The sequence below is a fragment of the Chelonia mydas genome, chromosome 22 (genome assembly GCF_015237465.2).
Source record: "Chelonia mydas isolate rCheMyd1 chromosome 22, rCheMyd1.pri.v2, whole genome shotgun sequence".
Taxonomy (NCBI): Eukaryota; Metazoa; Chordata; order Testudines; family Cheloniidae; genus Chelonia; species Chelonia mydas.
In genome coordinates, this window is record NC_051262.2 from 12,761,066 (window position 1) to 12,784,724 (window position 23,659).

A 23,659-nucleotide genomic window follows, 5' to 3' on the forward strand; every position below is an offset into this window, starting at 1 on the left:
GGGTTCAGGGCAGGGCAGGGTGTGGGTGGGCACAGTGAAAGCTTGATGGGGCTGTTTTGGTGACCCCAGTGCCCCGTGGCGGGTCCAGTCCAAGCTGGAACTGTCCCCTCATTTGTCCAATTGTCCATGGTAATTGGAAGCCTGTTAATTAGTCTGTTCTGCTCCATGGAGTGATGACAGAGAAGCCTTTGGCAGAGCCCGTGTCTTGCAGGGATGTAGCAAGCCCTGGCCTAGCTCCTTGGGTGCATCTCCCTTCCGGTGAGTGCTCTCTGCACGGCTGGGGGCTTAGAAGGGATGAGCAGCAAACTGGCTTCTATGTCCCGGGGGAGATCCTAGACACACTCTCGCCATGACACGGGGCCCCTTGCATACGGGATTCCCTCGAAGCAGCGACTGGACATGAGGGAATGAGACAGGCATGCTGGGATGGATCTGTCCGCAAGGGCTGCTTATCCAGACAGTCGGTGCTGTGCGAAGCTGGGTAGGGCTGGATCGCAGGGGCTTGTGTGATCTAGAGATAGGCTCAAGCTAAGGAATTCTCATCCAGATGCAGGTTTCAAAGGTTCTCAAGTGTAGGGGTGTTCAGATGTGGGGGCTTTGCTTGAGAAAACAGGAGCTGTTTGCAAAAACCGCCTCTGAATTTGCATTCAAATCTTGAGCAACACCTGTGTCTGGGTGGCTGGACTAAAGAGAATTTAGCATGGGCCCAGTCTGTATGACAACCGCTATTTATATGATGGTATCATGGCACCTCCACTCCTAGTGCCAGCCCAAACCTGGGGCCGGAGAGGCAGCAAGGAGAAATAAAGGAGGAAAAAGTAAACAGGATGCTTTTAAACGTAAAAAAAAAAAAAAAAAATTGTCGGGGTGGGGTGGGGAGGTTTCAACCTGCATCTCTGGTTCTGGCTGGTGACTTTGTGTCTGTGCAGCCTTTCAGAACCCGAAAGCTCCATAGACATGCTGAATAGCTGGTTCACCCCGGCCTCTGTACTGTCCCCTGCCAGTCATTGTTCTCATCTGGGTATACTGTAGAGCTAGGCCAGACCTCAAAGCCCAGATCTCATCTCCTGAAACTCGGGGAGTTTGGATCTGAATCTAGTTCTGTCACGGTTGAAGCCAAAATCCCCGTCCCATTCTCAGTCCCCCCCAGTTTTGCAGAGGGATTCGAAATTCAGACCTGAACATTGCAGCTCAGAGCCCTCGCTGGTAAACAGGCTCTGCTGTGGGCCCAGCGATGGGCTCTAAGGGTCTGAGATAAGTTCCCCTCATTGCCCTCTTGCTGCAGGTCAGGTCAGGTCCCTTTCGCTCATGTAAGAATTTAATCAAACAGAAAATCAGCAGGCAGCTCTTAGTGAGATATCCCAGCCCCACCGAGGCAGCTGGGGTTGCTTTAAACACTGACCATTATTCCATGGGCTCTCTGCTTCCAGGTGATTAAAAGGTCTTAATAGCCACATAACCCAAACAGCTGCCTCCAGATAACATATCTGCTCGTGGGGGACCTTTACCTCATGGCCCTGTCTGGAGATCCCCATAATTAACAAGAAGAACAACACAATCTGGGGGGTCAAAGCTTGGGGGGGGATATTTCTTTGAAATGTCAAGGGATATGGGTGGCAGTTAGTTGGGGAATGCAAGGGTTTGTGTGAAATGGTGAGAGACAGGGTTTGTTTGTGTGTGAGAGAGATTCAAACACCCAGTTTTTAGAGTGGTGAAAAGAAAGGGGATAGGCTAGAGAGCCGAAGAGGCTAGCCAACTCCTAGAAAAGGGGAAGGAGAGAATATGATTTTGAGATCTTAGAATGGCGGGGGTGGGAGGAAGAGATCAAGATCCAGATCTCAGCTACATGGAGGTAAATCTGGAGTAACCCTGCTGAAGTCAGTGGAGTTACTCTGGGTTTACACTGGAGTAAGTGAATCAGGTGTTGGTTTTCAGGTGTAAGGTGCAGAATTCCCAAAGTCCCCCCTAGGGGCTGTATATAACCCATCCCTGTCTCCTAACGCTCATGGCAGCAATGAGAGGAAAGGCTGCCTTCACGCTTCTGGTGGCAACTGGAAACTCCACTTCCCTCTTGGGCTTCCTATTGGTTTCCCACCTGTTTCCTTTGGCTGAAGAGCTCTGAAGGTCGGAGCCAAAACTGCCCTGAGCAAGACACTCCCTACCCCCAGCTTTGAAACGGCTGGGGGAGAAGATCCTTATCCTTTGAGACTGGGTTTCACCTAACAGAGGAGAGGGAAGTATTGTCCCTCTCGGGGTGGTTGTGTCTTGCTGGTCAGATGTTTGCCTGAGAGGGAGTGTCACTCCCCTGCGTGAGGCACTTTCACTTTCCCACTGGCTGTGTCATTCTCATCAGTGCAGGATTTTCCTCACATGGCTGAGTGTTTGGTATGTCTGATATATTTCACTAGACGTAGGCTTTGGGCTGATGTCACATTCAGTGCCACACTGGCTTTGCATTCCTGGAATGTTGTTGGTTTAAGGTTTGGGCTGATGCTAATCCAGTCAGATGAATGCAAACCCCATAACAAAGCCAGTGAATTTTGTTAAACCCTTGCATGGCTTATGGGGTCGTGATGTTTGTTCAGGGGAGACCTGTTACTGCACCAGTTATCACAAGTGTTGTGCTGAAACAAAACCAAAACCACGAAACTCGCTCTGTGCCTGTCCAGAGAGAGCAAGAAACTTCTCTTGACATTTCAAAGAAATATTTTCCCCCAAGGTTTGACCCCCAGATTGTGCTGTTCTTCTTGTTAATGCATGGAGAGCTTGTTTTTCTTCTCCACTTTGCATCCACCTAAGAGCGTGCAAACCAGAGCCTGCTCCAAGCAGCCGTAGGCAGCTCTCTGTTCTGATCAGCCAGCCCTGAATTGCTTGGTGAAAGGTGACCCTTTGACTCTCCAGTTCACTCAATGATAGCAGTGAATCCTGTGGATGTATTACACATCCGGCCCCCATCACCACTGTCTGAGCATCTTGCAACCAGGCAGGGAAGCATTATCCCCATTTTACAGATGCGGAATTTAGCCACATAGAGGTTAAATGATTTCCTTGTCTGTAGGTGGAGCTTTTCTTTCCAAGTCAGCACTAAACCAAACACCGCTGCACCAGGGTTGGAGGTCCTGCAGATGAGATCTATAGTCAATGTCCTGAACATCTTAAAGATAATTCAGTATGGCTGCTTTTCAGATATATCTACCTCTAGATCTAATCTCTGAGGTGCTCGGCCATCTACCTATGGTATTTCTCAGGAGCCTGTCACCTTGGTATCTCAGCAATGAGTAGGGAAGCTTCTAAACTGTTGAGCAGCATTACTGTGTACAGTGGCTGCATTCCACCCCAGAGGTGGCTGCACTTCAGTGGAAGGTAAAGGCTGTCTAGGATGCATAATCTGTGGAGTGCTACTGTTGCAGTGTCCCTTTGGAGAAAGGTGCTAGGGAAAGGGTTGTTTTTATTAGCGCCTCTAATCACTTCTGTTTAGAGGGAAATGACTGGTGACACACCACATGGCCATGGGGCAAATCTCCAGCTCACTTCGGTGACCTTGATAACACGCCCGATGCCAAGCCAGGGAGGCCGGGTGACCTGCTTTTGCTCCTCTGAATCCTGAGCGGTGGAATTAATGCAGGCAAAGCTTTTCCCTCTCGGGGCTGATTAGCTTGTTTGGTAAATCAACATGTGTAAATATTTTTTCCAAAAATAAATATTTATTGCCTGATAAAATGTTTTTGTCATAATTAGACACTGCTGCGTGGAATGTAGAGAATAATTAGCCAGCCTCATGCCCAGCCCCCTGCCAGGTGCGGGGCAGAGAACAACCTGGGTCACACCTACTGGGAGCAAGCAGCTGCCAGGGTAGGTGGCAGGAGTGCCTGCCTTGCTGGGAGTTCTGTGGTGACTGCCTGAGTGAAATGTATTAAGCACAGTGGTGGTGCACTGGGCAGGGAGTCCTGTGGGTTTTGGCCATGCCATTGGCAGGGGAGTGCCAGGGAAGGGGCGTTCACTAGTTGGGTGGCACGGGATGGGGCCATTAATATACGTAGAAGGCACTGGGCATGATATAGGGAAAGGGAAGTGCTATGTGCATGGGAGATCCATGGGATGGAATCATCAAGACAAGAGGTTGTCCCTGGGCATAAGATGAGACTTCAGAGGGATGGAGACATCAGCAGGCAGGGAGGATGCCACGGATTGGGAGCATGTGGGAAGAGGGTGATGTGGAGTAAGGGGATTGGAGTAAGGGGACCGCGTTGCACATGGGGTTGGAGTGACACGGGTAGGAAATGCTGGGTGATGAGGGTGTCCTGGGCATAGTGGGTGATGAGGTTTCCAGAGTAAAGTGGAGAGATGCCATGGGCAGGGGCACTGTGGTACTGGAGTTCCAGGGGCAGCGAGTGGTAGGCCAAGGTATGACAGTGCTCACCTTCAGCCGTGCCCGCCAGCTGTGTGCTTTCAAATGTCATCCGAGGAGGGAAGCAATCGCTGGGTGGCTGTGGTGAGACGACACCTCAAGGGAGCTGCTAGGGATTCCTTTTTATTAGAGTAGGAGCCACATCTGAGCCAGGAGAAAGACGGAGAGACCTGCACCACTTTTAACTTTAACAGGGAAGAAAGTGCCACTAATTAAGCACAAACACTTTGCTAATGCATCAAACACATGGGGCGGATTCCACTTAAGCAGGAGACAAGTGAGGAGCAAATCTGGCTGAATTCACAGTGCTGTGTGAGCATCAGGCTGTATCACAAACCCTCTGTATTAGATACTTATCCGCTTTACCCCCACTGTCCTCCCTTGGAAATCAGCTGCCTCACTCTCTGTCCAGGCACTTCTAGAGCCCACTGGTGAGAGTGCGATATAGATCCCCTGCTGTGCCTGATCGACAGAGGAGATGGGTTTGTTATAGCACCCGCCAGGGAGGCGTGTCTCTTCAGCTCAAGCTGGAGTAGCTTGTGTTTTTAGCTCTGGAGATCCCCACTTCAGTCCCCAGTGGGTTGGCCCAGATGGCAGCTATCACAGTAGCATCCCTGCTCTCGGGATCGGACTTCCCTTTCTATCATGCTGTGGGTTCTTTGTTGGGCTTCCTCTTGAGAGCTGAGAACTCGTTGCACGGCTGTGCTATGATGCGTGGGGCCGGCTGTCGTGGCATTGGCGTGGAGGGATGCGACAGTATCTGTAGCTTGCTTTTGTAACAGGGCACTGCTGTGAGGCAGCTCACAGTGCTGGAATCCTGGCTGACACCGGGGGCACTGCTGTGAGGAAGCTCTCAGTGCCGTAATCTTGGCTAGCTGGAAACTCACAGCTGCCTGCCTAAGAGCAGATGCTGGGTGTTGTGGCCAAACACACAGCCTCTAGACTACACAGCCAGGTGCTGAGAGATTTCATCCAGCCGCACGCAGCTTTTAAAAAAGTTCTGGAAACGTGAAGAACCCTTTCCCTTCCTCATTTCCCCACCACTGTGGGAGCTGGCTGAAATTTCCCTGGGTAAAGTTGATCATTAAAAATGCAGAATTGCTTCAGGAATTGAGTCCATATTGCAGTTTCTGCTAAAAGATGTAACCATTTGGTTTGTTCTTTTTTTAATCAGCAAGGAACATGAGTTCTTTTAAACAACCTCCGTGTACCAGTTACTGCTCAGAAAGAAGCAAACAACAGACGGAGGGGAGTGGGGGCTTGCTAACCAGGTGGGTGGGAAGAGCAGAACCTTCTGTACAGAAAGAGGGAAAGACAGGGATCCTTCTGGAGGGACAGACAGCTGGAGGTTGAGAACATTTCAGAGCCAGGATCTAATCTGCTTTGCAGCTGCACAGGAATGCCATGGGCTAACTCCTGTGGCTACTCTACTTGACCCGCACCCATCCAGAATGGGTAGGCTTGATCTAAGGGGAGGGTATGGGGATGGGCCAGCTGGTTCAAATGAAAGGAGCACAGATAAGAATTGAACCCAGGAATTCTGTAGTTACATTTTACAGTGATGGAAAATTCTAGCAGGGATGGATAGATAGATAGAAGGTGTGTGTCAGTTTCAATAGATGGAGAGGTACACAGAAAATGTTCTCTCTCTGTGTGTGTTATATAAATTAAATAGAAAAGGTTAATATATATTTTTAACACACCTTCCATTTTTGTGGCAGCCTCTTCATTTCCCAGTTTCAGTGGGGACTGACCGTGCAGAGATCCCAGGAGAATGGCTGAGGTCATGGTGTTTTGACGTTGGGAGGAATCACTCCAACATCTCTCCAGACAGCCTGTTCTGGGATTCCTCGCCCAGCTTTGCAGTTTGCCCAAAGTTTCAGAGCCTGGCTAAGGAGTTTGCTTTTCCCATCCCAACTCCAAACCTTCCCAGCATCGCTCATTGCTGTGCAAAAGGGAAATATGGAGCCAGATCCTGAGTTGCTGTAAATCAGCATCGTTTCATTGAAGTCAAAGAGATATACCAATTTGCACTAGCTGAGCATCTGACCTGATATCTATGGGCCCATTTCTCCAATGTGGGCGCTGAACTGGGACAGCGGATTTGACTCTATTCCATTAGCTGATCATTAAGGAAGTTGAGATCTGAATGTTCTGACTATCGCCCATCTACGTACTGCAAAATGGTTGGAAAATAGAAGGGAAGATCACAAATATTTAATGACAACTTTCTTTTGGCTAAAATGTTAATTTTTTAAAACCTCCCCAGCCTCTCTAAGGTACCTGGCCTCCAAACCTCGCCTGCTTCTGGGCAGCTGGGGTTTGGAGCCAATTCCAGATCTGACCTTTGTTACTTTGCTTACCATATCATGACTCAGACTGGGCCACCAGTAGCCAATGGCCTCCTGGTGTTGGGGTCCTTTGGATCTGAATCCAGAGCCGAGCTTCATGGATCCAAACGCAACTGGCCTTTGGCGATGGTCAGATTCCAGATCCAAACCTGGCGACTCGGGTCTGCCTCCCTGGAACATCCAGGGCCTGTCGCTGCATGGTCTGGTCAGGGCTTCAGCTACGAGGTAGGTATTTTTGACCCTATCTACCCACTCAAGCATCCTGAGGTGGGATCTGGAGGCCATGGTGTGTCTCCCATGGTTGAAAATTGGGCTTCTCGGTCCAGATGCTCGAAGGTATTAGGCATCTGACTCCTATTGCTTTCAATGGGAGTTAGGTGCCAAAACATCTTCAAGGATCTGAGCCCCCGTGTCTATTCAGTACTGGATTTCTCCACTGCTGGTACCTAACCTTGGGAGGCAACATTGGACTCTCCCACCAGACCCTGGGAATCAGTGGCTGCATGACAATGTAGATGATGGATGGTTGTTCCCATGGAGAACCAATGCCTTGGTGCACTGCAAATTCTCCTGTCTGTGCGCGCCTGGCAGGCATCCCCCCTATTGTGTGTTGTTGCACAAAACCCGAGTTGGCGCCTTACCTGGGCAACAATGTGCCTGTTGAGTCACACTGTACAACCTGTAATTCTAGCTTTAAGTGCTGGTCTGAGTGATGTTTAGCATCAGATCCCCCTTGTGTTTGTTTGCTGTGTCTCACCTGCCGTCTTCCTCTGGGCTCCAGGCTGCCTGGGAGTGTGAAGACGCCTGTCTGGTGAAGGGATCATGGGTCACAGGGAGGTTCCCGTCTCCCCCCATAGCTTTCCCTGGCTGCCCACAGCCTCTTAAACTCTAGGCATGCAAATCCCATTAGCCTAACCCCAAATTATCTGCATTTGCCAATTTTCTTCACCTCAAAATGATTGTGCCCACTGCAGGCATCTCGAAGGGGGAGTGGGCACAATTAGCTGCCTGGCCTGGGCTCCTGCAAAGACCCTGCTGCAAATCCCTGCTTGGAACAGAAGTCCCTTTATTGCACCTTGTCTCAGCAGAGCTGCTCTGCTCTCTCCCTCCCATTCAGCCAGCTGAGTGCCTCAGTGTCCCTTTAGGCCATGGGCCCTGATGTGGGGCTTATGAGGAGAACCTAGCAGGCCGGAGAAAGTGGTTTTTGATTTCTTTTCCTCAGCACCTAGAGAGGAGGAGGCTCATCCCTCCTTTCTCTTCTTCTCTCTCTCTCTCCTTCCCCCTCTTCTGTTTGCTCTTCCACCCTGCCCTGTTCGTACAAAAGCACATGTGAGCGGTGGGGGTTCGACCTCCAGGCACGGGCCCCAGCTCCAAAGTTTTGGATCCACATCTAGATCTAGACTCCCTCCCCCCTGACCACATCGGGAACTGTTTGGATCTGGGGAGTTGGTTCTGGTCCCTCTTGACACCCCAGGGACAAGCAGAACCAGAATGTTCAATACCCAGGAGTGCCCGTTAAGACCAGTGGAGAATCCCTCCCTCCCCCCTCCCCACACCCCATTGAGAAGAATGGGAGCTGCTGGGCACTTCATATACATGCCTGGCTGGGCGCTAAGCAATCTGACCCCTGGAATGTACCCCCCTTCCCCAGGGGCAAATCATCTTTCTCTTTGCTGGCAAGAAAGACCGCCTCGTGTCCTGCAGCGTGTGTCTGGGAGGAGTGTTTCTGGGTTGGGACATCTTTGCCTTTTCGGTCCTTTTCAAGCAATCAGCTGGAAGGGATGAAGCAGACAGACCGCCCCTCTCCCTCCCCGCCCTTCAGGTCCAGTAGACATGGGGGTTGAGCTGAATGGATCATAGTGACTCTTGTTCTGAGTGGATCAGTGACTCCCAATGGCAAGGCCGCGTTCCCATCGAGCCCCGGGCTGTGTCTGTACCAGACAGGACAAGGCAGGGTGCATGGTCCTGCTTGGGAGGCCCCTTGGCCAGGCTGAGACCCTCTCTCGTCTCCTCCCGCCAGACTCACTGTGTGATTAGGGCCATTGCAAGGAGCCTTTAGTGGGTGGTCCCTTGGCTTGTTTACAGTCCTGAGTCTTAGGAGCACAGCAGGCTCCCTTAAGCCCCCATCTGTGCAGCTGCCTCCGAGCCCAGCGTTCATTCCAGCCACGGCCTGGCCCTGGTGGAGTCTGGCAGCTGATGAGACACAAGAGAAGAGGGGTCAGGCAGCATGCATGGAACTAGGGGATCCTCTGCCTGCTCAGAGCTTGGGACAAATCCAGCTCGGATCTCAGCTGTTAAGTTCCATGGCATTTCAATTGCTTGGACCAGAGCTGAACTGGGACCCTGATCTTTAACCTCCCTGGGGGACCCCGTCATTCCCAGGTTACTCTCTGGGGAACCGCCCTCTGGACTCAGCTTCCCTCAGGAGCCCACAGATTGTCCATGTCGGTGGGATTCTTCTGGCCGACCTCTCCAGAGCCACTCAGCGGCGAGACAATGGCTCATGCTGGTGAGGGGGAGAGGCTCATGGGAGTCAGAGGGCCTGTTCACAGTTCTCCGCCCTCCCAACCGGTAGCTGGTTTGGAGTCAGTTGAACAGGCCTTAACAACCAGGGACTGGCAGAACCATTTGTCAGAACCCCCTGGCAGAGCTATAGCTCCATTTGTGTCCGTCTCTAGTCACCCCGAGAGCAGGGTCTAGCGCTTAGAACTGGGAGTCGGGAGACCTGGGTTCTCTTCCCAGTGTGACCTTGCACAAGTCGTGTCCCCTCTCAGTGCCTCGTTTTCCCCATCGGTCACATGGGGATGACGAAGGGGAGGGGGGACTGTTGGGCTTAGTCCATCAATGTCTGTAACTGCTTCCTTGGACGCAAAGTGCCAGTATCGTGTCTGAGCCCTGAGCTTGGGTTCAGTCAACATGTCAAACCTCAGCCTCAGGGAGGCTGCTGGGGGACACAGATGTTGTTCTCCCGCTGACTCCCTGGGTGACCATGGGCAACTTACTTCACCTCTGTGTGTCTCAGAGTTCCCCATCTGTGAAACAGGGATAACAATACTCACAGGCTGTTGAGAGGCAGAATTAGTGTAAAGCCCTTTGAAGATGTAAAGCTCTGTCTAAACACGAAGTATTATTCTTACAGGTGGGGCCGCGGTAGGAGGGATAGGTAGTGTCACTCGGTGCCTTAGACATGGCCAGTCTGTGCCCGGAGGAAGAGGAGGAGTTTGTGAAGCTCTGAGTCTAGATTAGATGAAGGCTGAGCAGCAGAAGGCTGGGAACCAGGCAGGGGGTAGCTGACTTGTTTCAGGTGCACACACTCATGCCATGGCACACGCTGCCCTTTGCAGCCTGTTTTTCCATGGGCAGGAATCTTATAAACAGCCCTGGTGGCTCCAGGGTTGTGGAGATATAAAGATATATGTCACCCTTCCTGGAGTGACTATCCCTCCGGCTAGAGAAGGTGAGTTACTTTTAGAGAGGGGGAGATGCCCGTGAAGAATATCTTCCTTAGTCACTTGCCCCACTCCCCCATCCATGTTCATGTGCCCTCTTTCTTTCTGACCAGGGGAGTTTGCAGATGCTTACAGGTTCCTCCGAGAGTTTCCAGCTTTGGTATGTCGTGAGCTATCAAACCTTAAAGCCACATCATTCTGATTGCAATCGTGCATTCTCCTTCTTCTCCTGGCTTTGACTGAAATAATTTTAGCTGTTGGTATCTTGGGAAGGATTAGCAACCGATGCCTTATATCGTTGGAGAGTTCAGAATCCCAGCTCTCAAAAGGCATGGAGCATCCCTCTCTAACTGCAGGAGATGGTGAGAGATTAGTTGGTAAATTCATTCAAGGACCACAGCAGGTGTAGGACAGGGTGGAAGCAAGACTGTTATCAGAATGGCATGAGGTTACGATCTGCTATCTTGCGATCTGACCAGATTACTATAAGGCACAGCAAAGTAGGGGTCCTGAGTGATCTAATGGCACAAAGATATCAGCTCTGGTTGATGAGCTGTCCATTGGGGCTGGCATTGATTGGTTTGTTTGGCACTCGTCTAGCTTCCCAGCCAGGACATAACACCAGGTGACTCTCTAATCCCTTGTGATTCCATACGCCTGGCAAGCTGCCCCTGTGGTGACAGTGTGTCTCGGAGAGGCCAGGTTTAACCGCCCCAATGGGATCAGGAGGGGTGGGGGCATGGAGATGGCAGCCATTAACCCCGCCCGCTGGCGCTGAGCTCAGGGCTGAGTCAGCACAGTTTCGGCTTTTGTCATGTTCCCATTGTGGTGCAGGGTGAGTCATCTCCCCAGGCCGGGCGCTCCACGCTCTCTGCTTCCTGCTCCCACTCTAATCCGACAGCTCAGGGGGGATATTTTTTCCATCGGGTTTATTTGTGTTTTCATTTAAGCTGTTAGGTCTCGGATTCCTTTGTTTCGGAAACGAGACGGTCTCACGGATTGATTCCCCCCGAACGCCTCGCTGACCCCCTCCTGCACAGAACTCCTCAAGACACCTCCAGAGGTGACCTTGAAGAAGGTGGGTAGGAGGGAGGCTTCCATACATTCAGCGGGTGCCCGCAAAAGAAGCTACCATCGCTCCCAGCGCCCTTTATCTTTCAGCTGGACTGCTCTCTTCCACCCAGCACTCTCCTGCACCCACACAAATGTCTGCTCTGAATCTGGCCCCTACTCTCCGCCTCCAGGAGGGATGTTCCCACAGAGGTGATAGCAGGGGGCGTGTCAAGGGTAATATTCCATCCAGTAGGGGGTGCTCTTGCTGGGCCCCGTGTTTGCTCAGCTGCATTGCCTTCCCTGCATCATCTTCTGGCCCGCTTCCCTCCCTCTGGCTGATGGAATCCGAATGGAGGGCATCTCACTTCAGCTCGCCTGTCCAAACTCCGCCATTCCCTCCTGCGTGCAGTTCAGTGGAGAGCTGGCAAGAGAGTGATCCCTGTGAGCAGCTCATTGGTAGGCCCAGGGGACGCTAAGCCCAGGTGCTACCTCTTCCCCGGCCTTTGCCCACATGTGACCTGGTTTCCTTAGCAAAGACAGCTCCTCAAATAGAGTTCTGGCTCCTCTGCACCGCTGGGATCCCGCTACTCAGCCACGCTCCTTGGTAATAATTATGCCTCAGAGGAAATGACCCGCTGGAGATGGGTCAGGGGAAACTGAGGGGACAAGGTGTGGAGCTAGAGACGGGAATACACCAGAGGAGAATGGGAGGGGGGTGAGGGGTACAGGGCTGGAGGACAATCGAGGGTTGAGGGTTTGCGGGGGAGGGATACAGGTCAGTGGAAGGCACATGTTACAGAGTCAGTCTGAGGGGCATCTTTCCGAGGAAGCATGGGGCTGCTGTGGGGAGCTAGGGGAGACAGAAGGGTTGGGTAAAAATGCGGGATATGGAGTCAGGGGAGCGCAGAGGCAGGCTGGCAGCGCATCGGCGCTGAGGGGTGACGTTCATGTGGAGTGAAGGGGTGCAGAAGTGGAGTGAGCCGAAGAGTCTGAGTGGGAACTGCGGAGATGTCGGGCACAGGAAGCCCCGGGCAGGCTCGGGCAGCAGTGCTGGGTCGAGCAGTGACACTCAGCCCAGGTCAGGCAGAGGCAAGGGGCAGTGCTGCTACCCATCCTGGGGTGGGAACTGGCAGAACTAGCTGAGGGATTAGCGGGCATGCTCGCGGGGCGGGGCCAGCGCTGGGAGCAGGATCGCAGACTGAGGAGCCTTTGTGCTTTGCTGCTGAGCTTTGGCTTTCGTAGCTTTATTGCAGGAAGGCCCGTCCCAGCGCTGTGTCAGCACTTTCACCTGGAGCCCTGCTCTGCCAGCCTTCCTGCTTCCGCCCCAGGGAGCATTCGTCTCCCATTCACACTGGGCGAAGCGGCTGCTCTGAAGTCAGTGGACCCAGAGCCGTGGAAAAGCCATGGGAGTGGGCAGAGAATCACCATAGTGAGTCTAGTCTGCAACTCATTTTCTAGAGCGGTGCCATTTGCCATTCACAGAAATATGAAACTTGGGAGGCTGTGTTGCCTAGTGGATAGGGCTGGTTCTCAGGAGACCTCGGGCCTCTTTCTAACTCTGCCACTGACCTGCTGTGTGGCCTTAGGAAAATCACTTCCCCGCTCCGTGTGTCTGTTTCTGTCTTGTATATGTAGCCTGTAAGCTCTTGCGGACAGGGGCTATTTCTTACTGTGTATCTGCAGCACCCAGGACAACAGAGCACTGATCTCGGGCGGGGTCTGTAGGGGCTACCATCAGACCAGTCATCATAATAGTGCCAGGAAAGTTATAATAAAACTTTGAAGGGAGTTAGTAGAAAATCCAAAAAGGTCTAGGACAGATCTTTCTTTCTGGATTCAGTGTTGACTGATGGCATCCGGGCAGAGATTGAAGTTTAGCCACCAGGCTGGACCAGCATGAGCAAGCTTCCTCTCCATCGAACCTCAGCTTGGGTCTGTTTCCATTATCCGGTACCTTTAGACTGCCAACAAAGGGGCCAGATGTGGGGTGGTTTTCTGATGTGGACACTCCTTGGAACTAGACAGAGAACTACCAAAAAAAAATTCACTTACTACAGGCCAGTGACATCTCTGTCGTCACTACTGACCTACTCTGGCTGTGAACCGGTGACCTCGAGTGAAAGGGGCTGTGTATCCCATTAGCAATCCCAAGCCAAGATTGGTCTTTCTTTTCTGAGATGGATTTGAACTGAAGCCAGAGGCGGCATTGTAAGCCATGCCACTGAATCCCCAGTGTCTTGATGTCACATAGCTGTGGGAGGGGATGCCTTAGCTTGCAATTTTCTTGACTTGTCCCTGCCATGATCTTAATGTTATTTCAACCCAGTCTGGACATTTTGCATTTGTATGCCACTATGTGACCTTCAGTGGCAATCTTGCCACACTATCTCACTAGCTATCTCTCTGTCTTATTACTAATGCTCCTCTTGCATGGGTGTCTAAGCCCTACTGTCTAATCCCTCTGGTATCTGAGCTCACAAGCTAAGCAGGGTTGAGGTGGATCAGTATTTGAATAAGAGACCTCCAGTGAAGGGCTAGTGTGCTGCAGGAAGTGGTGTATTGGTGATTCATTAGGGAGCACTCTCCTTTCTCAGCTAGTGACTAAGCATGGCGTGGTGAAAGCGGTGCCTGTCAGAAGAGGTGTAGAATGAAGTTTCTAATGCCTAGTGATCAGTTAAAATCTCCTGGGCATTTTTTTGGTACTTTTTTTGCAAGAGGAAGGGTGTTAACGCCAGAGTCTTGGCAATGTCCCAGCTCAGGTAATTACATCCTGCCTCTCAAAATTCCCCATGTGGTTTCAGCTGGATTCAAGATTCTTTATTATTTCCCATCCTCACTAGACCATGTGCAGTGTTGCTGTGGGCTGTTAAATGCCTGCTGCGTTCTGCTCCAGAGGTGGCTGCATTTCAGTGCCGAGTGATTTGATCTTTGTATATATATAGGACAACACCTACTGAAGTCAATGGGAACTGTGGGTGTACAGAGCCTCTCAGGACTGGGTACTAGAGAAAAGTAAAACATTAATGCATTATAAATAACCCTAGGCTGTAGTGTAGACATGGCCTGAGACACAAGGGCCTTTGCATCTCTGACACCGCCCCCCCATAGCATTTGTGTCAGCAAGGTACACAGCGATATTGCCACACCAGCAGGGAGTCTCACCAGACTGATGCCAAGGGCTGTTTCAATGCCTTAGGGGCAGGAGGGGTATCTGGGAACGGGAGGGAGAAATCCATGGTGGGTTGCGCCAATGTGAAGTTGTGCAAAGCTGCATGGAGTTCACATGGTTCTTACTAACGAAGAGCAATGGATTGGGTGCACGACGGTGTAGCAGAGCGTCAACAGAGCTCTCTGAGTGAGAGGCGAGACTCTTGAGGGGCAGGACATTAGCAGCCGTGTCTGCAAAGCACCATGCTATCCCTTTCGTTCAAGTGGGAGATGCTCTTGTTCTTAGCATGGAAGAGCCCAGGTTCCAGGTGACCGTGCAGGGCTTGGCAGGGGCCAGAGAGCAGTGCTGGGGGCTGCTAAGAGGGATGTCTCGTGGGAGGGGCTGGGGGACGAAGGAGTCCCTTGGTTAGAGGGTGGAGGTGGTGGTGCAGCAGGACGGAGGGGGCTAGTTCAGTGGGTCTCTTAGAGCCTGTTCTTCTATCTTAGGCCAACACTCGGGGGCCTCACGAGGTCAGATCCAGCCAAAGCCTGGGCTTGGTGTCCCAATCCGGGACGCAGGGGAAGTATGAGCTAGGGGACCCCTGCACACATCCTCCTCCCCCCACGCCCCTCCAAGCTCCCTGCCGATGCCGGAGGGTGCAGCCAGCTCTGTGCTGAGCACAGCTGCCAGAGCGCTGAAGCCTCACGTGGCCCAGTGAGTGTCTGGAATAGGGATCCTGGAGAAAAGACTCCACACAAAGCACTTCGGAAGCCAGGGCGGAGAAGTGGGGCCGAGGTCTCTGCTAATGAAGTCAGGGCACCGGTACGTCTCCAGCACTCAGCTGGGGCTTTTTGGCCTGAGAACTAGGAAGGAGGCCTCAGTTGAGCACGCTCTGATGTACAGAGCTAATGTTGCTCAGTGCTCTGCCTCGCTAGCTGGCTGCCTCCCGGACACAGGCAGGGACAGGTCAACAGGCTCTTGGCGATTTGGCACGGGAGCAGCAGAGCTGGACGTGGGTCCACCCCTCTGGCTCCTGCATCACACACACCCTGGGCTCTTCCAGGCCTCTCCAGAGGCTGACTGGGGGCTTTATCTTCTCTCCTGCGTGCGCGCACTCTCTGATTCCCATCAATAATTTATGCATTGGCCCTGATGAATTATTGAGTGTGCATTGGGCCAAGGGGAGAGAAGCCATCGAGTCTCAGTCACCTTGCGAGCAAACGCCCTCGAGGGCAGCTGGCCGCTCCGCGGCAGCCAATCTACGCTCTGGCTGCAGGTTTAGGTTGGGGAGCAGAGGGAGGTCACTCGTGTTCGCTGGTAACTTGCAAAAAGCCTTGGCTCCGTCTGACCTCGTTCTCGGTGATGCGAGCCGGGATTTGGTGTCGTCTCTTGGAAGTGGGGGTGGGGTTGTTTCCCCAGACGGGATTCAGGGGCACTGCAAGCCGGGAGGGGTCAGCAGAGGTTTGTCCCCTCTCCCAGAGCAGACACCAGCATTCAGACACCTTGGGAGGAAACATGATTTCCACGTGCTGGTTGTTTTCTTGGTATATTTTTTCCCCCTGCAGCCTCTAACAGTTAGGAATGTGGTTTTTTGAAAGCAGCTGCATGTAGAAGCCTGACTTCCAGTCGGGCATGGTGCCTGGCCGGATCCTCAGCTGGCATCAGTCAGAGTGGCTCCTTCGGCATGGCCACACTGCTTTTGGCCGGCCGTGGATCCAGCCCTCTGTGTCTGGGAGGTGAGGGCCCCCCCTGTCATGGGGGATCTGCCGGCTGCTTCTTGTTTTAGACATGTTGGAGATCAGGATCAAATTTAAAGTAATCCAGGTCTCTGCCATCTTGCTGGGCATGTGTGCAGCCATCATGTTCCAGGTCCCTCTGCCCTAACCCCTAGTTCTGTGTGGCCAGCTACACCATATCCCTGTATTCTAGGACTTACGCTCCATGACCCTATTTCCCAGCCACTCCAGCTCCGTTTCCATGTGTCCCAGCCCTGGCACGCTGCCCAGTGCTATTTCCCTTTATCCCAGCGCACCTTCTGCTCTGTTTGCATGTCCCTGTGTCTGTTCCACCACCATGTGCCCGGGACCCTGCTGCTCCCTCTCCATGACCCCAGGCTTTACTGAGGAAATCCTCTTTTGGTTTTGATAGGGGCTTGGAAAGATCCGAGCAGGGGAGAGAAGTCTATTTTCTGTGGCAGAATAGCAAGCCAGGCTGAATGCCCCGGCCTGGGGTAAAAGTGGGAAGTGCGCTGCAGTTCCAGCTCTTTGAAGAATCTGACCAGTTTTGTAATGATCCTTAATTAGTTTCCTTGGGCATTGTTGGGAACAGAGCTCGGGGTAATGGAATGGAATTAACACAGGGAAAATTGAAACTGAATATAAAGAAAAACTTCCTGAAGGCATCTGTCTGTCTGTCTATCCTATTCCTCATCAGTATCATCATCCCAATGATATTTCTAAGGTGCCTGTCACCTTAGCATCTGGCCTGTGGAATAGCATCCCTTGGGCAATGATGGAAACTCTGTTTCTTTAGGCCACCCATCCCCTTGCCACTGGGACATTGCTCCTCTCCCTGTAGCTGCATTGGCAGGGAGATGCCCCAGAGAACCCCGGAGGGTTCTTCTGTCTTTGACTTCCATGATTCTCTGGCCAATCACTCGCTTTTCTGGCCCTCGTGGTAAGGAGTCCAGCCTCGGCAAGGAGCGTGGTTTTCTGCTGTCCATTCGCTGAACTGAAAGCTAACATGGCCTCTTCCTCTTCTATTGGTCTTTGGAAAGCCACGCTCCTGAGGAACAGCTGTAGGGTCACAGAGCTTATGTGGAACCGGAGCCAGCTGCACCATTGCCCAAGCCCTGGAGCCAACAGCTCACTTTGAGAACCAGGGCTTGTTGAGGGAGGTTTCTCACTGGCGGCTGAGTCTACCTGCCTGTGCTGGAAGCTCTTCAGAAGAAGGTGGGGCTGGGGCTGATGAATCCATCCTCCCCAGGCCTTGGGAGAAAGAGGGAGTGCCTACCTACATGCAGGCAGCAGTGAGCCGTGCAGGAGTCTGTTCCCAGGACCTTTGCTACGTGACTCTCTCTGCTAGCCGGCAAGCTCCCACACGCTCTCCGGGGCTGTAAACACTTCAGAGCTGGGATGCCTGGCAAGGCTCTCGCTCACCTCTGCAGGTGCAGCCAGTTCTGCAAGAGGCTTCCTCACCCGAGGGCAGAAGGATCATAGCATGCTGCATGACGGGTTGGATGCGCTGCATTTCCCCCCTTCCTCGAATCCTGGCCTGGTATTAGGCAGCACAGTGCTGCTCTTTCCCCTCTTCGCGTGCTCCATCACCCAGTGCGCCTCGTGCTGTTAGGGGGGCCGCTGTTCATAACAGGTCCCAGCTCTCTGCCCCAGTTAGGGGTGCTGTGCTAAGAGCTTCATTGCCCAGACATTCTTCATCCATCTCAGTCCTGCTGCCATTCCCTTCCTGACTCTGGCTGGTCCTATCTGTCATGGCCCCAGCGTGGCATCGGGAGGTGCAGGGCTGCTGGGGTGCTCTGCTCGACATCCGCTGGCTCCATCTCCTCCCACACCAAAGGGCTGCTGTGCTGCTCCGAAACTAAAGTGACATTTGCAGTGCTGCTCTGCGGGCTCGTTAGCTGGATCTAAAGGCCAAGAGGCATGTGGTGCTCCCCAGCTGCACGCACCCAGTGCCTTTCAGTGACTCCTAGCTGAACATTAGGGCAAGCCCCTGTTCCCTGGCAATGCTGAGTGACTCGCAGGGGCACGAAGTCTGGCTCAAGGAGGGAGCCCGTACTCAGCCCAGAGGAAGGGTATTCAGGCTTCACTGTTGCCTTGCTGTGGTCTACGGGTGAAGTGTCAGTTCTGCGCAGGTTTTGTTAGGATCCCTTCTGGGCTCAGCCGGGCCGCGGCGAGGGGTGCTGGCAGGGATGGCTGCCGACGGCCGGAGGGGAGCAAGTGCAGCCGGCTTTCAACAAAATGCTGGCAGTGAGCACGTGCCTCCATGAGGACATGTGTGTGGATGTATGTTAGAGAGGGGGAATGTGTGTGCACCCACCTATGAGGCTGTGTGTGTGTGTGTGCATGAGTGTGAGAAAGGAGAAGTGTGTGTGAGAGATTGGAAATGTATGAGTGCACATGTGTGTGACAGGACGTGTCCATGAGGGATTGCACATGTAGGCATAGATGTGTGTCTGAGGACATGAGCGAGAATATGTTTGCCCGTGTCTGTGTATGAACGCGTGTAAGGATGTGCACGTGCGGGTGTGAGAGGACGCTGTGTGTACGTGGGGTGCGGGCCCACGAAGAGCTCATTCGGTTTTGCACTCACTGGGACCTAGCTGGCCATTGGAAGAGCGGGAGCGCAGAGGCCAGACTGTTTCTAGCCTTGGCTCTGACAGCAGCAGTATTGATGCGCTTGCACTTAGCAGCGATGACTTTGAACGGCTGTATGCACTGACCATGAAGACACTCCATTTCCATTTCTCCTACATCCCTCCCTCTCTGTCTCCTGACCCTCCCTTCCTCTCCATCACCCTTTCCTGTCCTTCTTTATTTCTTTATACCCCTTTCCCGCCTCCTACCCTTTCTCTCTTTCTTTGGGCTCCCTCTCTCACGCTCTGCACACATGCATTTCAGCCTCCCCCGTAAGGGAGTGAGCAGAACCAGCTTTTCCAGTTCTCAGCGCCTTGCTCTTTCAATACATTTTTAATATCCATACCAGCTGTATAGTTATTGGAGCATTATCTCTAAACACACAGATTAGAGGAAGATGTGGCAGCAGCCAAAGATGAATTTAAATGTTGATCTTGTGAGAGACTTTATTTCCCCCTCTGTAGAGGGAGGGATCATCTGGAACAGAAGAATAACCATTAAGAATATGCTACACTTCTGCTGAGCGCCTTTCATCTCTGTGTTACAGAGCCTGTGTGTAGGAATGGCTTCATCTGCCTCTAAAATGCAGCCACCTCTGGGGTGAAACAAGGCAGCTGTTTGCCATCTGACAGCAACAATGCACAACAGGAAAGGAAAGGGCAGGAAGTGAAAAATAGAGCAGCCTGTGTTCCTGGGTGGTCTCAGAACCCTGTTCGTCAGATTTCCTCTGAAAATCACATTCTAGGCTTCGGCAGCTCAGTGGGAGTATCTCCAATGACCTTAATGGGCGTTGGAGCAAGCCATTAATATGCATGGTCTTGTTTTCCTCTGTGTGTGTGTCTGTGCACACACACATGTGCATGCATGTGTCAGTTTGTGAGTGTCTTTTGCACCCTTGGGGTGCATCCAATGCTGCCAGCAAATCTTCCTGAGTAACTCCCCTTGCTTTCAGTGAGCCACCTGCAATGTCCTGAGAGCCGAGTTTGGCCAAGCGTGTAGCTTTGTGCGCACATGTAAGTTCATGTGTGTACAGCGGGTGCCTGGGGATGTGGTTCCCTGCCTGCCTAGAACAGTCGAAGTGTCTGGGCGTGTGTGTGATGGCGCGGTGTGTGTGGTGTGTGAATGTGTGCATAGGTATGCTCCGATAGCCACATGTGTGGGGTATATTTGCAGGAATTACTTTAGTAGCATGTGACATGTTTCCCAAGTGTAAAAGCATCACCTTGTTTGTCCATCCCCAGGCCATCAGGGGATGCTCACAGGGCACCACATTGGTCATTGGGCACTAGACCTTACTGGGTGGCTACGGGGGGGAAGGGAGCAGCAGACCTCACTGGCCGGCATGGCTGGGGGTTATCAGCCCTTATCGAACGGATGTTGTAGGTGGGGTTGCAGTTTGTTACACAACAGTAGTGGAGCTGGCTCCCCCAGATGCTGACGTGGGTCCCAGCCAGCCCTGGCTGCTGGGGGCTCCGTGGCATTACATCAGGGTGGATTTGGCCCGGAGAGTTTTGTTATGTGACACTATGACCTGGGCTGGGGACGGACCTCTGGGGTCCAATAGCTCTTGGCTAACTGGAAGGCAGGTGGCAGGGACCATAAGCCCCCAGGTTCCACAGGGTGGTGCGCTCTACAATCAAATGCTGTAGGAATTGGCCCGGTGTAGCGACTGCCTGACAAATTCCTGGAGCAGCTGAAATTCAGGGGTTGGTCCCAGTATGTCAGCCCCTTGCCTGCTATGCACCAGATGCAGCTGTGGGGCGGGGGTTCCAGAGACCAGGATCCCTTCGTCCCTCTCTCTCTCTTTCTCAATCTCATCCACGTCTTCCCTGCTCTGTCGTTGCAGGGCTCCGGGCTCAGACCGTCCTGGTCAATGACACAGTCTCGGGGTTCATCGGGACGGATGTGGTCCTTCACTGCAGCTTCACCAACCCGCTCCCCAGTGTGAAGATCACGCAGGTCACGTGGCAGAAGGCCACCAATGGCTCCAAGCAGAATGTGGCTATCTACAACCCTGCCATGGGAGTCTCCATCCTCTCCCCCTACAAGGAGCGCGTGACCTTCCGTAACCCCTCCTTTAAGGATGGCACCATCCAGCTGTCCCGGCTGGAGCTGGAGGATGAGGGCGTGTACATCTGCGAATTTGCCACCTTCCCAACCGGCAACCGGGAGAGCCAGCTGAACCTCACCGTGCTGGGTAAGATATAGCCATTGCTTTGGGCCAGATGCTCAGCCCGTATCACTGCCCTGGGTCAGAGTCCCCACTGAACGCCCTCTGGAACTGGGACCAGCGACCTAGGACTCCCTGAGGCTCTGGTGGGGGGAATCCCTTGGTTTAAATTGCACCCACAGAGCTAGTTCTCCATAATCTGACATTGCCAGGCTCATGGGGAGGCTGAACTAATTTGCTAAGTGGCTTGAGAGTCCCAGATGAAAGACACTAGAACGATACAAAGCATTAGTAGGGTTCCTCCTTGGAGCTCTCTTAGCCTGGGTTTGTGGATAGAGAGACCTTGGCCTAGGATTCCCCCACAAGGCTCTCTCTAACCTGGGCTTTCCAGGGAAGGAGAGAATTCAATTGCCCATCCAGTGTATTGCCACCCTTCTTCATGACCTGCAGCCTGGAGGGCTGGATCCCCAGTGGGTGAGGTTCAGAGTAGCTCTTCTGAGACTGCAGGAAATTTGCTCGAGCTCTGGATCAGGCCAGGAAGAGCCCAGCCGTGGGGCTGTACCACTGGGTGTCCCGGGGGTTGGGAGCCGTGGGGATTGGTGGTGATTTTAAAACCTCTTCCTCTCCCTGCTCTGCTGTCTCTTTGTAGCCAAGCCCACCAACCGGATGGAGAGCACCACCCGGCCCCTCGTAGCCAGATCCGGCAAGACGGAAAAGATCTTGGTAGCCACCTGCATGTCCTCCAATGGGAAGCCGCCCAGCACCGTCACCTGGGACACCAAGCTCAAAGGGGAGGCGGAGTTCCAGGAGATCAAGAACAGCAACGGCACCATCACGGTGATCAGCCGGTACCGCCTCGTGCCGAGCCGGGAGGCCCACCGGCAGCAGCTCATGTGCGTGGTCAATTACCAGCTGGACCGTTTCACCGACAGCATGACCCTCAATGTGCAGTGTAAGTGAGAGAGCAATGGGGCCAGGCCAGCTGCCAAGGCCTGGTGTCTTGATTGACTATCCCCAGGGCTGGTGCAGGGAGGGGAGGGTCACGAGCTTGCTGCAGGGGTGGAGTCCAGTGCCACATCCTCCCTGGGGTAGAAGAGAACAGTGATCTCTTGGAATAACCACTCGCCCTCCCTCCCTCTCTCACCCACTCCTTCCTTTTGCCCGTTCTTTCTCTCCCTTTCCACCTCTCCCTTCTTCCTGACTTCCTCTCTGCCTTCTCTACTCCTCTCTAACGTTCTCTGTCCCCATCTCTGATCTTCCTCCATTCCCACTGTTCCTCCATCCTTCTTTTCTGTTTTCACTCCCCATCTCTGTTTCCTTATTCCTCCTTTTCCCTTCCTCTCCCATTTCCTTCCCCCCTCCTTTCTCCATCTCTCTTTCTTCTCCCCCTCCCCCCCCCCCCCCCCCCGGGCCCTGTTTCTTGCCATCCCTCTCTTCCCTGACAGATGAGCCAGAAGTCACCATCGAGGGCTTTGACGGCAACTGGTTTTTGAACCGGAAGGATGTGAAACTGACGTGCAAATCCGATGCCAACCCCCCCGCTACCACCTACCAATGGAGGCTGTAAGTACCCCCAAGGCATCCGGCCCTGTAGCAGCGCACACCACTTCCCACAAGAGCCAGGGAGCCCCCTTGGGGAGCTGGAGGCCTCCTACCAACTGGTACCTGGACGGAGTAGGGCCTGGTTGCGGAGCTGTGTATAGAGACACAGGGCCTGGCTCTGCTTTCCCTGTGAATCCGGAGTCACTCCATTGCCATCAGTGGGGTTGCACTGGAGTAAAACCTGTGCCCTTGAGAAGAGAAATGGGGCCTCAGGGTCACTAGAGACCGAAACCGTCTTTCCACGGGGAGCTCAAGGCGGCAGAGCGATATCTCTACTTCTTTGGGGGCAAAATGGGCTGTGTATAGAAATCCTGACTCTGCCAGGATTGAAACTAGCTTTCTATAGGGAACTCAGGCCTGCACCTGTATGGGGCAGCTCCTCCCCTGGTGTAAACCATACACCAGCTGAGGAGCAGGTCTATAAATCCTGCCTCTCTATGGATTGCCTCTACGTAGTACTCTGGGACACATATAGAAGAGTCTATCCGTCGGGACTGAAATCAGCTTTCTGGGGGCGGGGGAGGTGTCTTGCTGCCAATTCAGGGGGTCTGGAGTCGCTGCTGTCGGGGACCCTGACCTTTTCAGCTCCCCCCTCCGCCCATGCCCCGTGTGGAGCCTGGCCTGTCAGACGCAGAGCAGCCTGCTTCCTCTGCCAGCCGTGCCTACAGGACAGTCTGCGGGGGTGCGGCTGCAGACCGTGCTGGCGGGGAAGGCACCGGCGCGTTCCAGGTGACGGGGGACAGCAGTGCCTTTCCAGGCGGATGGACTCACGGGGCCTGTCAGCTGGGGTGACGCAGATGGGGCTGGGCTTTGGTCTGAGCCCCAGCATGTCTGCCTGGCATGGGCAAAGGTTTCCAGCTCTGCTCACAGCTCTGCTAACAGGCTCTGTGGGGGATGGGGCGGAATGGGGAGCTGAAACAGTCACGGTCCTCTCCTTAGGGGACCATGATCCCCTTCCCTCAGGATTACATCCCCTCCCTGCTTTCTCGGGTTATTCTCCTGCCCACGGCCTCCTCCAGGCCCAGCACTTGCCAAGGGGAAGAGCTTTCAGACCCAGGGGGCCCTGCCATCTCCGATGAAGGGGAACAGGCAGCAGGCAAGGAACTAC

General features: G+C 53.3%; 1 protein-coding gene across 7 annotated transcripts in view; it reads left to right on the forward strand.

The window, feature by feature from the left end:
* Positions 1-23,659, forward strand: part of NECTIN1 (nectin cell adhesion molecule 1) — a 154,324-nt gene that overhangs the window by 42,228 nt on the left and 88,437 nt on the right. For all 7 annotated transcript variants that reach the window (XR_006287000.1, XM_043534034.1, XM_037882258.2 and 4 more), the window contains exons 2-4: positions 20,626-20,976; positions 21,599-21,901; positions 22,395-22,512. Coding sequence is in view for 6 of the 7 variants with exons in the window: in XM_043534034.1 (XP_043389969.1) it covers positions 20,626-20,976; positions 21,599-21,901; positions 22,395-22,512 (772 nt within the window). In the remaining variant the exon portion in view is untranslated. The remainder of the gene's footprint in view (positions 1-20,625; positions 20,977-21,598; positions 21,902-22,394; positions 22,513-23,659) is intronic.